The following is a 16,278-nucleotide window of genomic DNA, read 5'->3' on the forward strand; positions in this document are numbered from 1 at the left end:
ACTCCTGGCCCTTGCTTCCATCTGGCTGTTCCCGAGTTGTATCCTTTGCAAGAAATGGTTAAGTAGCGTGTTTTCCTGAACTGAACTGAACTGTTCTGGCAAATTATCAAACCTGAGGAGGTGTCCCAAGGACCTCGTCAGGCAGAAAAATAGAGAATCCGGGCACCCCACCCACAACTTACATCAGAAGTGGGCGCAGTCCTATAGGGCTGAGCCCTTCAACCATGGGGTCTGCGTTCACTCCAGGTGGTTAGTGTCAGAAGTGAATTGAGATTTCTCTTGTGGCACAGCAGGTTAAAGATCTGGCACTGTCCCCGCAGTGCCTTGGGTCACTACTGTGACACGGATTTGATCCCTGGCCTGGGAACGTCCACATGATGCAGGTGTGGCCCCCCCAAAAAAAAAAAAGAAAAGAAAAGAAAGAAAAGCAAATTGTGTTGTGGAACCCCTGGCTGCTGTCCAGAGAGTTGGTGTCAGGACGATTTAAAAAAAAAAAAAAAAAAAAAGGCATACCTCTTCCAGGCCATACCTCTCCCACTATGCAGGGTCTCGGTGTCTTTCACTGTGCTTATTGTTTATTTAAAACAAACAAACAAACAAACAAAAAACCTAACATTTGTACAACATGTTTAAGTTACTAAGAGCTTTGATTTAATTCTAGCCACTTGGCAAACCTATGCTGTCCCATTTGATAGATGAGCAACTGAGGCTCAGAGAAATAAATCAATCACATAAGGAGTCAGTGTCCAGGCGAGCCTCTGTGTCCAGTGTCCAGGGGCCTGAAGCTCCTTTTGCCTGGGCTCCTCCAGGCTGAGTCAAATCAAGGCATCTCCAGAAGAGGAAATGATGAGTTCCCGTTGTAGCTCAGCAAAAACAAACCCAACCAGGATCCATGAAGTTGTGTGTTTGATCCCTGGCCTTGCTCAGTGGGTTAAGGATCCAGCATTGCCATGAGCTGTGGTGTAGGTCACAGACGTGGCTCAGATCCCAAGTTGCTGTGGCTGTGGTGTAGGCCAGCAGCTGCAGCTCCAATTAGACCCCTAGCCTGGGAACTTCCATACAGTGTATGTGCAGCCCTAAAGAGAAGAAAAAAAAAAAAAAACCCACAGCAGGAAATGAGTTAGGCAATGTCTACTCCCCAGAGGCAAGCATTGCCTTTCCACGTTCAGACAGGAGGTTTTGCTAGCTGAGTGCTGAGCTGCCCACAAAGTAGACAGCCCCCAGGCCTGAACACACAGGCTGGTGCCCTTCCTAATAAGGCAGGGTGCTCAGTGTGGCTCAGGAAGCCCTGAAAACCAAGGCACTGCAAAAGATGCTGTCCCGGCCCCTCCCTCCCTGGCCACACTCTCACGTGGTTCCTCTTGGGGACTTTTGTTCCTGCTTTGGCTGGGCCAGGATCCCAAGCCCCAGAGGGGTCTGAAGAGACCTTGGGTGGACAGCTCTCTGCTCAACGCTTGGCTCTGAAAGCCCACTGTCTGCTCCACCCATCAGCTACCCCACCTCCTCCACATCACACCTCAAGGCTTGGTCCCAGGGGTCCAGGAGATGGAAGACTTCGAGGAGGATGAAACAGTGAGTACCCCACACCCCACCCACCCACCCACCCATCCTCCCATCCTCGTCACCTCACTCTCCAGACTGCCCTGGGCCCCACCCCAGCACCCCCAGTAACCTGACCTCTGCCAGGGTCTCCCATGCCCCTGTGGGCCCCTCCTTCTCAGGGCTGTTCCCACCACTCCCTTTCTTTGCTTCCAAGACCATCTTTTTGCAGATGCCCTGGGGTTTACAATACTGGGCTCTGCATACTGAATAGGAGTTTACTGGGCCAAGAGCAATGATCCTAGTAGGAGTCTGGCATTAGGAGATGGCAGGGCCAAAGGAGACTGCTCTCCTCTGAATGGCTGACCCCCTCACCACCCAACACCCACCCCCTTCTCCACGAACAACCCCAAGGTTCCCTCCACCAGCCAGGCAGAGATGGGCGGTGAAGCCCAGGATCTGCTGGCCGGGTTCCTGTTGGAAAAGCTGGAGTTCCAGGATCAGCGGTCTGAAATGAAGTTTGGCAAGTCGTTTTTATCCCTGGATCAATCAGAGAAGACGACCTCAAGCACAGTAGATCAGCAAGGAGAGAAGCAGGCCCGGGGCCTGGGCAGACTTACTGGGGAGGGGAAGGTGCTGAGTAAGCTGTCTGCCATCCCCCCCAGGAAGGCCACCTACAAGTCAGGTGGGTACCAAGCACCATAGCCTGCTGTGCATCTCCTGGCCCCCCAGCAGGGGAGCCCTCTAGACCTTCCTCTGGCCAGTGACTGGGGACTTGTCAAAGGGAGATCCAGGCCCAGGCCAGCCTGCGGCTAAGAGGCTTGCTGCAGGTTGGGGTGGTGGGGGTATTTGATGAACCCCAGGCTTGGTGGGGGGTGTGGCGGGAGCAGGGGTAGATTGCTGGATCCTCTTCTTGACAAGCGCATTCCCAGGACCCCACATGGTCCTCAAAGGGCTGGGAGGTATGCCCAGAGGGCTGGAGAGGGAGGAGGCTGACATCAGAAGGACACTGGGAGGGGTTCATGTTGTGGCTCAGCAGGTTAAGAACCAGACTAGTATCCATGAGGGTGCAGGTTCAATCCCCAACTCCACTCAGTGGGTTAAGGATCCAGTGTTGCTGCAAACTGCAGTGCAGTTCACGGATGCAGCTCGGATCTGGTGTGGCTGTGGCTGTGGCTATGGCCAGCAGCTGCAGCTCTGATTCAGTCCCTAGCCCAGGAACTTCCATATGCCCCTGGTGTAGCCTTAAAAAGAAATAAATAAATGAAAAATACATTTTAAAAAAATAAGAGCACAGTGAGGGAGGGCTTGAGGTTTCAGGCAAGTGGCTTATCAAAATCTTCCTACCTGAGTTTCCTGGTGGCACAGAAGGTTAAGGATGCAACACTGTCACTGCTGTGACTTGGGTCACTGCTGTGGCGTAGGTTCAATCCCCAGCTCAGGAACTTCCATATGCCATGGGTGTGCACCCCCCCCCAAACTTTCTACCTAATAAAGGAAATTTCACTGACAGAAGTTTTAGAGTAGCTACTAAGAGAATGAAATTCTTTGTCTTATGATTTAAAAAATTGGATGACCAACACCGATCTTGCAGGATTTTTGTGACAGTTTAAAACATATAAGCCCAAAATAAAATGGATGCTTAGTAAATGGTCATTTCTTTCTTCTTGTTCCTCCCATGAGGCCTTTTTTTTTTTCTTTGCATCTTTTCAGGGCCGCAGCCAGTGGCCTCACAGTCCCAGGAGCCTCCTGCTTTCAGGGGTCTGGGCTGGGTTCTGGCCTCTCAGCCCTGATGTGGATATAAGGGCATTGGTTAACTCTTGACTTGGTGATTCATGCTCTGGGAAACATAGAAAAGTTTGGTCAGGGGACAAAAATGGTCTCCTAGGAGTTCCCGTTGTGGCTCAGCAGTTAACAAAACTGACTAGTGTCCATGAGGATGCAGGTTCGATCCCTGGCCTTGCTCAGTGGATTAAGGATCTGGCGTTGCCATGAGTTGTAGGTTGCAGACACCACTTGGATCCCAAGTTGCTATGGCTGTGGCGTAGGCCAGCAACTACATCTCCGATTGGACCCCTGGCCTGGGAACCCCCATATGCCACGGGTGCAGCCCTAAAAAGACAAAAAGAAAGAAAGAAAATGCTACCAACTGAAACTTTGGCATGCCATCCTATGCTGAACATACTCTAATTTCAGAAATATTGAAAAAAAAAATGTGGAAAACAAAAGCAAACAAACAAAGGTAAAATTTTAGTTAGGAGTGGCCGAGATGGAATTCATCTCCTGCTCTCTCCTAACACCGCCACCCACACCTTCAAACCCTGCATTGGTCTCCTTCTGGTAACGGTAATCTGAGTGACAAGGGTAGTCACAGGCCCATGGGCTCCTAATGCATGGTTTTAGTCACTGCTAAGGCATCTCCTCCGCATCCATCTCAATGGTAAGAGATGGCCCTTTGGTTGTTTTTGGTTTTTGTTCGTGAGTCGTATTTTTTGTGTGTGCCCCCAACCTCCACCCCACCCCCAGCATCTTTAGTATGCAAACGAACAGATCTATTCTTTTTCGCTTTGCCTGCGGCATGTGGAAGTTCCTGGGCTAGGGATTAAACCCACGCCACAGCAGAGACCCAAAGCCACTGCAGTGACATCAGATCCCTACCCACTGTGCCACAAAGGAACTCCAACAAATCTATTTTAGGGGTTCCTGTCGTGGTGCAACAGAAACGAATCCAACTAGGAACCATAAGGTTGTGGGTTCAATCCCTGGCCTCGCTCAGTGGGTTAAGGATCCAACGTTGCTGTGAGCTGTGGTATAGGTTGAAGATGCAGCTCAGATCTGGTGTGCCTGTGGCATAGGCCAGCAGCAACAGTTCTGATTAGATCCCTGGCCTGGGAACCTCCATATGCTGCAGGCGCATCCCTAAAAGGACAAAAAAGACCAAAAAAAAAATCTATTCTATATTTTTATTTCTATCTTTCCCTCTCGTACTTAGGAATCAGAGAGAGAATGGACACCCAGTGGATAGAGAGGCCCTGCCTCACACAGTCATGGAAAGATAAAGATTGGCAAAAAAATATTCAAGCAGTTGCTACTTCTACACAGCTCTTACCCCAGAGGCCACGAGTTCCTGTTCAGGGGAAGCTGGAGTCACAGGGCGATACAAGAGAAAGGACAATTGATTGAGGTGAGAGACTTATTTGGCTCAGACCTGGGTACCCAGGAAGAGCATCGCACAGTTGTTCTGCATGGGGCTGCTGGAATCGGGAAGTCAACCCTGGCCAGGCATGTGACAGAAGCCTGGAAGAAGCACCAGCTGTTCAGGAACCGCTTCCAGTATGTCCTCTACTTCAACTGCAGAGAGCTGGTCCAGTGTAAGGTAATGAGTCTCACTGAATTAATCATAAAAGGCTGGGTTGCCCCCGAGGCTCCCATTGCAAAGATCCTGATTTGGTCAGAATATGTGCTTGTCATCCTTGATGGTTTAGATGAAGTGAAATGGGTCTCGAAGGAGCAGAGGGCTGAGCCCTGCCTGCCCCAGAGCTACCATCAGCCAGTGGAGATGCTTCTGTGCCGTTTGCTGGAGAAAACCCTACTTCCTTGTGCCTCACTGCTGATCACAGCTCGGACCACAGCCCTGCATAAGTTCATTCCTTCTTTGCAGCAGCCACGTTGGGTGGAGGTCCTGGGGTTCTCCGCGTCTTCTAGGAAAGAATATTTCTACAGATATTTCACAGATGTAAGTCAAGCCAGCAGAGCCTTTCGCTTGGTGGAATCAAACCAAGCACTCCTGACTCTGTGTCTCATGCCTTTGGTGTCCTGGCTGGTCTGCACTTGCCTGAAGCACCAGATGGAGTTGGGGGCTGAACTCTCTCTGACATCAAGGACTGCCACAGCCCTCTATCTGCACTACCTCTCCCAGGTTCTCCCAGCTCAGGCCCTTGGGACTCAGCTGAGGGGTGTCTGCTCTGTAGCTTTGGAGGGTATCCTTCAAGGAAAGACCCTGTTTGGTATAGAGGACCTCACCAAGCACGGATTAGATAGCAGCGTCATCGCCACTCTCTTAAGGGCGGGTGTTCTTCAAGAGCACTCCCCCTTTCAGAGCTGCAGCTTCAGTCACCTGTGTCTCCAGGAGTTCTTTGCTGCCATGTCCTGCGTACTGGGGGATCAGGAAGGGAAAGGTGATCATTCTAACACCACTGGAAGCATGAAAAAGTTGCTAGAAGTATACAGGAGACCTCACCTGTTTGGGGCACCAATCATGCATTTCCTATTCGGCCTTTTGAGTGAGCAGGGGGCCAGAGAGATGGAGAATGTTCTCCATTCCAAGCCCTCTCAGGAGAGGAATCGGGAATTGCTGTTGTGGGCCGAATCGGAAGTCCAGAACGAGCATTCCTCCCCGTGGCCCTACTCCGTGCAACTACTGCGCTGTTTGTATGAAATTCAGGACAAGAAGTTCCTGACACAAGTGATGGCCCATTTCCAAGGAACGAGGTTGGGCATCCAAACAGGCGTGGAGCTCCAGGCATTCATTTTCTGCATTAGATTCTGCTGCCACGTGAAGAGGCTTCAACTGAATGAGGGCAGGCAGCGCGCACACTTGTGGAGGCCCCCAGGGGTAGTGCTGTGAGTATAGCCACCCTCTCTGCTTGCTCTCCAGCTCCTCTGTCAGTTCCTCCATCCAGGGCACTGGAGACACGCTCCCTAAACTTGGCCCCAGGAGCTAGAGGCCCAAGGTCACCAGTGATGTCTAACTTCCAGATGTGATCACAATTCCCTGTCTAGCTAGGATCCTCTGAAGCAACGTCCAACCGGGTGACATGCCCTGCCTGCTTCTGGGTGGGCCTGCAGTGGCCCTGCCTCATCCTGCTGTTCTTCGTCCTGCCTCCGCGCTGCTGCCACATTCTCCACCTCCCTTGCTGACCTGAGTTCCCTTCCAAATGGCCCACCTACCTCTCTTTCTCTCTCGACATATTTCTCCCCAAGCAACTGCTCCCTCCGCTGCTCCAGGCACTCCCTTGGTGGCTGTTGACAATGACATTGTCTTTGACCGAGGTCTTCTCCATCAGAATGTGTGTGTATCTGCAAGGGAGTCTCCATTTTCCGTCTATTTTTTCCTCTCCTTGTTTGTATCAATAATGCATTCTTGGGGTTCCCATTGTGGCTCAGCAGAAACAAATCTGACTAGCATCCATGAGGAGGCAGGTTCAATCCCTGGCCTCACTCAGTGGATTAAGGATCCGGTTTGCCCTGAGCTGTGGTGTAGGTGGCAATCATGGCTCAGATCTGGCGTTGCTATGGCTGTGGTGTAGGTTCCGTTTTGACCTCTAGCCTGGGAACCTCCATATGCCATGGGTGTGGCCTTAAAAAGACAAATAATGATGATAATAATAATAATAATAATGCATTCTTGCCCCAGGCGCTTAGGCTGAACCCTGTGCCTCCCATCTGAGTGGTCATGCAGCGTAGCTTTTTCTAACCATCCTCCAACCCCAGCAGCACCATTAACTTCCCCATCCAGTGTCCCCCACTTCAGTTTCAGTATTGGGAGGAGATTTTTGAAGGCGCTGAGTCAGGCAGGGAGACTAGGAAGGAAGCTGTTGTAAAGAAACCAAAAAGTCCAGCAAGAAATGGTGAAGACTGGCTAAGGCTGTGGGAAGGGAGTGAAGGATAAACCCAAAGTAGCAAAAGATTGACAGCTCCCAGGGGGTTGGCTTGTAATTAAGCATTTTGAATAATAATCTTTTCATAGGTTTAGTCCCTCTGAGTAAAATATGAAAGTTGGCAAGCTTTGACCAAAACTAAATAAATGTCAAAGAAATTCAAATATTTAAACTTTCTTTTTTTGCTGCACCCATGTGATGAGGAAGTTCCTGGGCCAGGGATCAAACCCTGCTAATTGTGCAACAGCTGTAGCAATGCCAGATCCTTAACCTCCTGCACCACAAGGGAACTTCCTACTTTTTTTTTTTTTTTTTTGGTCTTTTTGCCTTTTCTAGGGCCGCACCCTGGGCATATGGAGGTGCCTGGGCTAGGGGTCCAATCGGAGCTGTAGCCGCCGGCCTACGCCAGAGCCACAGCAACGCCAGATCCGAGCCTCGTCTGTGACCTACACCACAGTTCACGGCAATGCCGGATCCTTAACCCATTGAGCAAGGCCAGGGATTGAACCTGAAACACCATGGTTCCTAGTCGGATTCATTAACCACTGAGCCACGATGGGAACTCCCGGAACTTCCTACTTAAACTTTCAAAGATTATTTATATATATTTTTTTCTTTTTTTTTCTTTTTTTTTAGGCCTGCACCTGTGGCATATGGAAGCTTCCAGGCCAGGGGCTGAATCAGAGCTGCAGCTGCCGGCCAACACCACAGCCACAGCAACGCCAGATTCCTAACCTACTGAGCGAGGCCGGGGATCCAACCCACATCCACATGGATACTGGTCGGGTTCGTTACCACTGAGCTACAATGGGAACTTTGATGGGTTTTGGTTTTGGTTTTTTTGTTTTTTTGTTTTTTTTGCACCTTTGTCACCTTTGTAGCATTTATATGTCTGGGACTGTTAAACTTGAAACTATACTAAGATTTCTGGAATACTCTCTAATATCATGAAATCCTCACAAAATCCTCAGCAGTAGGTCCCCCAGTCCTCTCTTTTGCTGATGAGGAGACTAAGTGAAACCCAGAGAGATGGAATTCCTGTGCAGGCAGCTGGCTCCAGTGCCTCTGCTCCTCACCTCTGCACAACTCTGCAGACTTGGGGAGGAAAATTAATTGAAGCGGGGACATATTAGGACTGATTAGGTCAAGGTGTTATTGGGTGTCAAGGTGGAGATACCCAGCAAGAAAATAGAAATGCTAGTCTGGAGTTTGTGCTGTGGCACAGGGGGTTAAGACTCTGACTGCTACAGCTTGGGTCGCTGCAGAGGCTCAGGTGGGTTAAGGGGTCCCACACAATGAGTTAAAGGATGTGTTGCTGCTGCTGCTGCTGCTGCTGCTCTTGCTGCTATATAGGTTGCGGCTGCAGCTTGGATTCAATCCCTGCCCCAGGAACTTCCATATGCCGAGAGTGTGGTCATTTGAAGAAAAAAAAAAAAAAAAAAGAGTTCCTGTTGGGGCTCAGTGGTACCGAACCCGACTAGTATCCATGAGGATTCAGGGTCAATCCCTGGCCTCACTCAGTGGGTTAAGGATCCAGCATTGCCCCGAGCTGTAGTGCAAATCACAGAAGTGGCTCAGATCTGGCGTTGCTGTGGCTATGGTATAGGCCAGCAGCTGTAGCTCCGATTTGACTCCTAGCCTGTGAACTTCCATAGGCTGCAGGTGTGGCCCTAAAAAAAGGAAAAAATAACAAAAATAAAATTATCTCTTTTGACAAAAATAAAGGATGGAAAATAGCTCCTTCTGCCCTCAAGGAACTCCCAGGCTGAGGAAGAAGCAGACACACAAAATGAACACTTCTGCAGAGTAGGGCAAGGGCTATAGACTGACAAGCCACACAGAGAAGGGGCACGCAGCCCAGGGTGGTTGGGGCGGAGGGGCAGGCAAAGAGGCTGGTCAGGCCTGGGGACAGCACTGCCCCCTGTGGCCTGGCACTCAGAGGGGCAGCCTCCCCCCTCTGCTGTGACCTTCAGACAACCACACACACAGGTCACTTCTCTCCTGTCCCTCTCTCCCTCCCTCAGGTTGAGCTGTGTCCCCATCACAGATGTCTGCTGGCAGGTTCTCTTCTCCACTCTCCGGGTCACTGGGAGCCTGAAGGAGCTGGACCTGAGTGGAAACTTCTTGAGCCACTCTGCAGTACAGAATCTCTGTGAGGCCCTGAGATGCCGACGCTGCCGCCTAGAGACCCTGCGGTGAGTCTGGCCCAGGCTGTGTTCTGAAACAGGAAAGGACAAGAGAGCCAAGACGGAGGCTGAGTCTAAGGGTGGAGGACTTGGTCTTTGCAGTCAAATATTCATGGAGCCCCTCTCTGGCCATCCAGGTGCCAGGATAGGATTCTCTCATCACAGGGCTTGCAAAAGATTGATGTTAATCAAGGAACTACACCAACAAATATGTAAAGACAGGGCCAGCTAAGCACCTCCAATAGAGATTTTCTTTAGTGAAGAGATGCTTGAAGGCGATCTGAAAAATCAGTAGATTTACCTAAGTAAAGCAGGAGGGAAGAAAGATCCAGGGACAAGATGTGCAAAGGCCCTGTGGCAGGAGGGAGGATGAGAAGCAAGGCATTGAAAGCAATCCAGTATGGCAACAGGGTAGAGAACAAAAGGATAAGATGGGATACAGAGATCAACAAGAGCCACACCACATAAGGTGTAGTGGGCCCTGTTGGAATGTGGTGTAAGGGATGGGCAGGGGGAGGTTCCTAATATAATAGGATTTTTTTGTCCACTCCCATGGCATGTGGAAGTTCCTGGGCCAGGGAGGGAACCCATGCCACAGCAGTGACAATGCCAGATCTCTAAGTGCTAGGCCGCCAGGGAACTCCTACAATAGGATTTTTAAGCAGAAGACTGACAAAATCGATACATTTTCAAAATAAAAATAGACTGCAATTTGAAAAATGGATTGAAGGAGAGCAAAAGTAGAGCTTGGGAAACCATTTGTAGGAGAATTTCAGTTGTTCCTGTAAAGATGGTGAGAGCTTAGACTAAGGAAAATTACAATAGTCTCTGTGAGAGATGATGACAACCTGGACTACAGTGTTGGCCATGGAGATGTAAAGACGCGAATGCACTCTAGAGACTGATAAAAGCAAAACCACCTAAACTCAATAGTGGATTGGATTGATGGAGAAAGAGAGATGGAGATAACAAGGAAAACCCCAGGTTTCTGGGTAGAAGAACTGGTGGGATAGTGACACCTTCCCTAAATGGAAAGCCCAGGAAGAAGAGGCATTTGGGAATGAGACATCATGAGTGTGATTTTGTGCATATTTATTTAAAGTTCCTTTGAGGTGGAGTTCCCGTGGTGGCGCAGTGGTTAACGAATCCGACTGGGAACCATGAGGTTGCGGCTTCGATCCCTGCCCTTGCTCAGTGGGTTCAGGATCCGGTGTTGAGCAGTGGTATAGGTCGCAGACGAGGCTTGGATCCCGCGTTGCTGTGGTTCTGGCGTAGGCTGGTGGCTGCAGCTCCAATTACACCCCTAGCCTGGGAACCTCCATATGCCACGGGAGCAGTCCTAGAAAAGGCAAAAAGACAAAAAAAGAAAGGCAAGAAATAACAAGTCTTGGCAGGGATGTGGAGTAAAGGGAAGGCTCCTACACTGTTGGTGAGAATGTAAATTGGTGCAACCACTATGACCTATGATATGGAGATTCCTGGAAAAATTAAGAATAGAACCACTTTGTGATCTAACTGTCCCACTTCTAGGTATTTATCCAAAGACTATTTTGCTTAGGTTGGGCATCTTGGTAAGCTACTCCTCAGGCATTTCTGGGGTCCAGGGAGCAGGGGAGGTCTTACTGACCTTTGCTGGGCCACAGGCCTGGCCCAGAGTGCTTGTGGCTGGTTCAACAGGTGCTTGCAGGTGTTTGTGGAGTCAACAGGCAAGTAAATTCAAGACCAACAGCATGTGTCTCCCACAGGTTGGTTGGCTGTGGCCTCACAGCTGAAGGCTGCAAGTCCCTTGCCTCTGGACTGAGCACCAGCCAAACCCTGGTGGAGCTGGAATTGAGCTTCAACATGTTGCGGGACCCTGGAGCTAGGTGGCTTTGCTGTGGCCTGAAAAAGCCAAGTTGCAAGCTGCAGCGATTGTTGTAATTGCTCCACTTTGGCACTCCTTTGTGGGGGTGGGCGCACCCCAGGGAGGTGCCCTACCCCAGGGAGGGGACAGACAGAATGTGAGCGCTCACAGGGGCCACGACGGATTCCCATAGAAGGAAGCACATGCCTCCTCAACTTTTGTTCTTATATCAGAAGCTTGCTCTTTTTTCATCCTGCAGCGTAGATGCCCTTACTGTTAAAACCCACCAAAGCATCCTATGTCAGGCAACTCTGGGTATTTAACAGGCCCGATGGAGTTAAGAATGAGATCTGGGTTTATAAGTGGAACATTGGGTAGATTAATCCCACAAGGTTGATGTGGTGAGTGGGGAGGATTCATGGGAATCACACAGGAGTGACCAAGGGAGTTGCCTGCATCCCGAGGGGTTCCCTGGCTACAGGAGGAAAATGTAAATCTTCCAGATGCCTACAAGCCAGGCAGGACTTTCTTTTCCTTCCATATCACCCCAGAACCCCCAAGGGTCCCAGGTACTAGAAAGGGAAACCAGACCCCAGTTACTCCGAGGAGAGGGCCCTCTAGATAATGACTAGGGGCCCACACATGTGTCTCTCCTTAGGCTGGTCAGCTGCGGCCTCACGTCTGACTGCTGCTGGGCCCTGGCTTCCACGCTAAGGGCCAACCCCAGGCTGACAGAGCTAGACCTGCAGCAGAACTACGTGAACGACTGGGGCGTTAGGCTGCTCTTTGAAGAGCTCAGGCAGCCTACCTGCCAACTCATGGTCCTGCGGTGAGGCCCTGTGGGTCCCTTCTGGGCAGAGGGCAGGGAGTGGGGGAGGGGGAGGTGTGGGATGCAAGTGCCATAGAACTGCATGGGGGGAAATCTGACACAAGGCCTGTAAGAACAGAAGCAGGTACTCTCCAGCAAACCTTCTAGCCTCTGGGCAGGAAATCCCAGGACCTACCCCTAGGTGGCAATCTCCATGATGCTGAGCCCCAGGGATCTCAGGATCGTGTGGGGTTCCCAGGAGAACCAGGCTGCCTTTGTGCTTGCAGGCTAGACCAGATCCAGCTGAGAGAGGAGACAGAAGAACTGATAAAGGCCCTGAAGGAGGAGAAGCCTCAGCTGCTCATCTCCAGGAGTTGGTAAGGTGGGGAGATCCAGAACTCCCTTCTGCTCAGACCCAGCAGAGTCCTTGAGCCAAGGACTTCAGGCTGGTCCAGAACCAAGAAATGGGGAAAGAAATGTGGGATGGAAGCAGAGACAGCAAAGCTGGGAAGAAACCAAGAAACCACAGCAGCCAGAATGAGGTTTGGTTGGTTGGTTAGTGCAGACAGAACTCAGTCACTCCTCTCCCTAAACCCTTCCTTTAGATGAGTGAGATGAACAAATGAAAAAAGTTAATGGGGAGTTCGTCATGGCTTAGCAGTTAACGAACCTGACTAGTATCCATGAGGATTCGGGTTCAATCCCTGGCGTTGCTCCGTGGGTTAAGAATCCAGTGTTGCTGTGAGCTGTGGTGTAGGTCGCAGACGCAGCTCAGATCCCGAGTTGCTGTGGCTGTGGCGTAGGCCGGCAGCTCCAATTCAATTCCTAGCCTGGGAACCTCCATATGCTGTGGGTGTGGCCCCCCAAAACAAAACAAAACAAAACAAAACAGTTAATAGGTGAGTGGGTATGATTTGGAACCTGGAAAGCAATGACCACCAGGGGGAGACAAAGACAAAGACAGAGAGCCTTGGCGGGGAAAGACCACCTCCACTCCCACCGAAGCACAGGCACACATATATACACACGGGAACTCCAAGTGTTTAGGGAAATTTCAAACTTGGAAACTGTTTAGCTAGTCATGAATCAGCCATTACAAGCTGCTTGAGCTTGCAGAAGCTAGGGTTTTGTTTTTGATTTGTTTTTTTTTTTTTGTAATGGCCACACCTGAGGCATATGGAAGTTCCTAGGCCAGGGATTGAATCCAAGCTGCTGGATCCTTTAACCCACTGCACTAGGCCAGGGTTCAAACCTATGCCTCCACAGTGACCCACTGCAGTAGACTCTTAACCCATTACACCACAGCGGGAACTCCAGGACTTCTCAAACATGTCTCCCTCTCTCTCTCTCTCTCTCTCTTTTTTTTTTTTTTTTTTGGCTGCAGTATGGTACAAGCAGTAGCTTGATGTGGGATCTCAGTTCCCAGATCAGGGATTGAACCCTGGCCACAGCAGTGAAAGCCCCTAGTCCTAACGGCTAGACCACTGGGGAACTTCCCTGGGGCAACATTTGTATCCTTTGAGTTCCAAAGGCTAAACCTCCTTTGTTCCAGAATCCTCCTAGAGACATGGGTTCCTGTCTTGCATGTGTAAAGTGCTGCCTCTGTAAAAAAACAACTAAAGGTGGGAGTTCCCATCGTGGTGCAGTAGTTTACGAATCCAACTAGGAACCATGAGGTTGCGGGTTCAGTCCCTGGCCTTGCTCAGTGGGTTAAGGATCTGGTGTTGCCATGAGCTGTGGTGTAGGTTGCAGACACGGCTCGGATCCTGTGTTGCTGTGGCTCTGGTACAATTAGCTACAGCTCCAATTTAGACCCCTAGCCTGGGAACCTCCATATGCCGCAGGAGGGGCTCTAGAGAAGACCAAAATAAATAAATAAATAAAGCTTTGATTAATGAATCAACCTATTTAAGGAGGCAAAACCAATTTCAGCTAGTCCGTGTTTTCCATTTTGTTCCAGTAGAGACACTGAGCATAGCTTCTTTGAGGAATAGGGGTCCAGGAACTGCAGTAGAGCTACTCAGAGTGTAGTCCACAGACCAGCAGCATCAGAATCATCATTAGCCCATCATCTGAGGGGCTCCATAGAAAGGCAGATTCTCGGGCCCCACTCCAGACCTGCCAGACAAGAATCTTTGGAGTGGACCGAGGCATCTGTGTTCTAGACAGCCCTCCAGGTGATTTTTAACACCAAGAACCACTGTTCAAGGAGTGAGCAGGGAAAGTGGCACAGGTGGGGCTGGGGGCAGGGACAGGGGCAGAGTAACATCTTTGGGGCATGTTAAGAACTTTCCATTTTAGCAACATGGTTGGACCTAGAAATTATCACGCTGAGTAAAGTCAGTCAGACAGTGAGACACCAACATCAAATCCTTTCACTGACATGTGGAATCTGAAGAAAGGATACAATGAAATTTGCAGAGCAGATACTGACTCACAGACTGTGAAAAACATGGTTTCCGAAGGAGACAGTTCGGGGGGTGGGGGGATGCGCTGGGGGTGTGGGATGGAAATCCTATAAAATTGGATCGTGACGATCACTGTACAACTATAAATGTAATAAATTCATTGAGTAACCACAACAACAACAACAACAAAACTTTCCATTTTAGGAGTACTCTTTGGGGCTCAGTGGGTTAAAAACCTGACATAGTGTCCATAAGGATGAGGGTTCGATTCCTGGCCTCACTCACTGGGTTAAGGATCTGTGGAATGAGCCAGCAGCTGCAGCTCCAATTCAATCCCTAGGAACTTCCATATGCTGCAGGTGCAGTCGTAAAAAGAAAGAAATAACTTTCCATTTCACCCTTTCAAAAAGCAACTGAGAAAAAAAAAAAAGCAACAGAGATATTTCAGGGTTTCAACAGCAAAGTGCTGCGCCAGACTCATACTTTCAGAGCAGCTGCTGTGGGAGAAATGGTCCAAAGAAGGTCAAGAGCAAAAGCAGGAAAACCTTAGGATGATGCAGTGGTTCTAGGTACAGATGCCAAGGCCTGGGATGAGGATGGAGGCTGTGGAGGTGGGTGGAAGAAAACAGAAAAGAAAGCTGTTTGGGAGGTCGTGTCAAGATAATTAAGGTGATCCGTCAGCTCTCAGTGGGGGAGGGAAAAGTCAGGATGATGCCCCAGTTCTGGCAGAAATGCCAGGATGGATGGGGGCCATTCTCAGAGACAGGGACTACATTCGGGGAAGGCCTGATGGGGACCACAAGTTCAAATTCAGATGAGTTGAATTCAAGTGGGGATGTCATGTACACCACCCCCAGCATTCTCCAAGATTCAAGGAAATTGAACTCTGTCTAGGAAGCCAAGTCTGACCATCTCCAATGAGGGCCCAGACGGAGAAAAGATGAGTGGTGACGGATCTCCACCTAAGCAGCAGAGACAAGAATCAGGTAATTTGAAGGGGCCGGGCTGGGAGTATTATGATGCAGGGTTGGGGGTCTGGGAGCAGCTGTGAAAAGTCATTCCCTGCATCCCTCTGCCTCTGGAGTGAAACAGGGCGAGTTGCGCCCTTAGGAGAGCCCCCACCCCTTGAGCTATCTTCCACTCCCAGAACCTTGCAGGATTTCTGCTTCCCTCCCTCCCAGCCTTGGGGGCTGGGGCTGCCCCTCTTCCAAATATCTACCCCTGTCTCAGACTCTGAACCAGAGTCCAGTCTCCCAAGGCCCACCCTTGGCCTCTGAGGCCTGGGAAACACCAACGCATCCCTGCCAATCCTTTTTTTTTTTTTTTTCTTTTTCTTTTTTTGGGCCGTGCGTGCAACATATGTAAGTTCCCGGGGTAGGGGTCAAATCAGAGCTGTAGCCGTGGGCCTACACCACAGTCACAAAAATGCAGGATCGGAGCCGCGTCTGTGACCTACACCGCAGCTCAGGGCAACGCAGGATCCTTAGGCCACCGAGCGTGGCCACAGAACGAACCCGCGTCCTCATGGATGCTGGGCGGGTTGTTAACCGCGGAACCCCAACGAGAACCCCGCTGGCCATTTTGGGGGGCGTGTCCCTCCACAAGCTGCGCCCCGGGGCATGCTGGGAAGAGTGGCACTTCCGGGAAGTGGGAAAAGGGAGGAAGGAGGCTTTGCGTCAGGGGGCAGCAGGGGTGAGCCGCCTCTGGGGGCAGGCACGCAGCGCCGGGAGCGGGGCTAGAGGCTGCCCCAGCCTCGGGAAGCGCCCCTCCGTGGTCCAGCCCCAGAGGCTGGGGCTGGGGAAGCCAAGCGGGAGAACCTAAAGCTGGTTCTCTT

General features: G+C 50.5%; 1 protein-coding gene across 2 annotated transcripts in view; it reads left to right on the forward strand.

Moving 5' to 3' along the window:
• The first annotated feature begins 1,211 nt into the window (after window positions 1-1,211).
• NLRP1 (NLR family pyrin domain containing 1) overlaps window positions 1,212-16,278 on the forward strand; it is a 28,779-nt gene continuing 13,712 nt past the window's right edge. The window contains exons 1-6 of one of the 2 annotated variants that reach the window (XM_047757547.1): window positions 1,212-1,572; window positions 9,224-9,394; window positions 11,131-11,301; window positions 11,887-12,057; window positions 12,324-12,413; window positions 15,339-15,430. In XM_047757547.1, coding sequence (XP_047613503.1) covers window positions 1,565-1,572; window positions 9,224-9,394; window positions 11,131-11,301; window positions 11,887-12,057; window positions 12,324-12,413; window positions 15,339-15,430 — 703 coding nt within the window. In that variant the 5' untranslated portion in view covers window positions 1,212-1,564. Of the gene's footprint in view, window positions 1,573-4,568; window positions 6,163-9,223; window positions 9,395-11,130; window positions 11,302-11,886; window positions 12,058-12,323; window positions 12,414-15,338; window positions 15,431-16,278 lie in introns of those variants that run through there. The other variant, XM_047757546.1, reaches the window with a different exon arrangement.

Source organism: Phacochoerus africanus, chromosome 14 (assembly GCF_016906955.1).
Source record: "Phacochoerus africanus isolate WHEZ1 chromosome 14, ROS_Pafr_v1, whole genome shotgun sequence".
Classification (NCBI taxonomy): domain Eukaryota; kingdom Metazoa; phylum Chordata; class Mammalia; order Artiodactyla; family Suidae; genus Phacochoerus; species Phacochoerus africanus.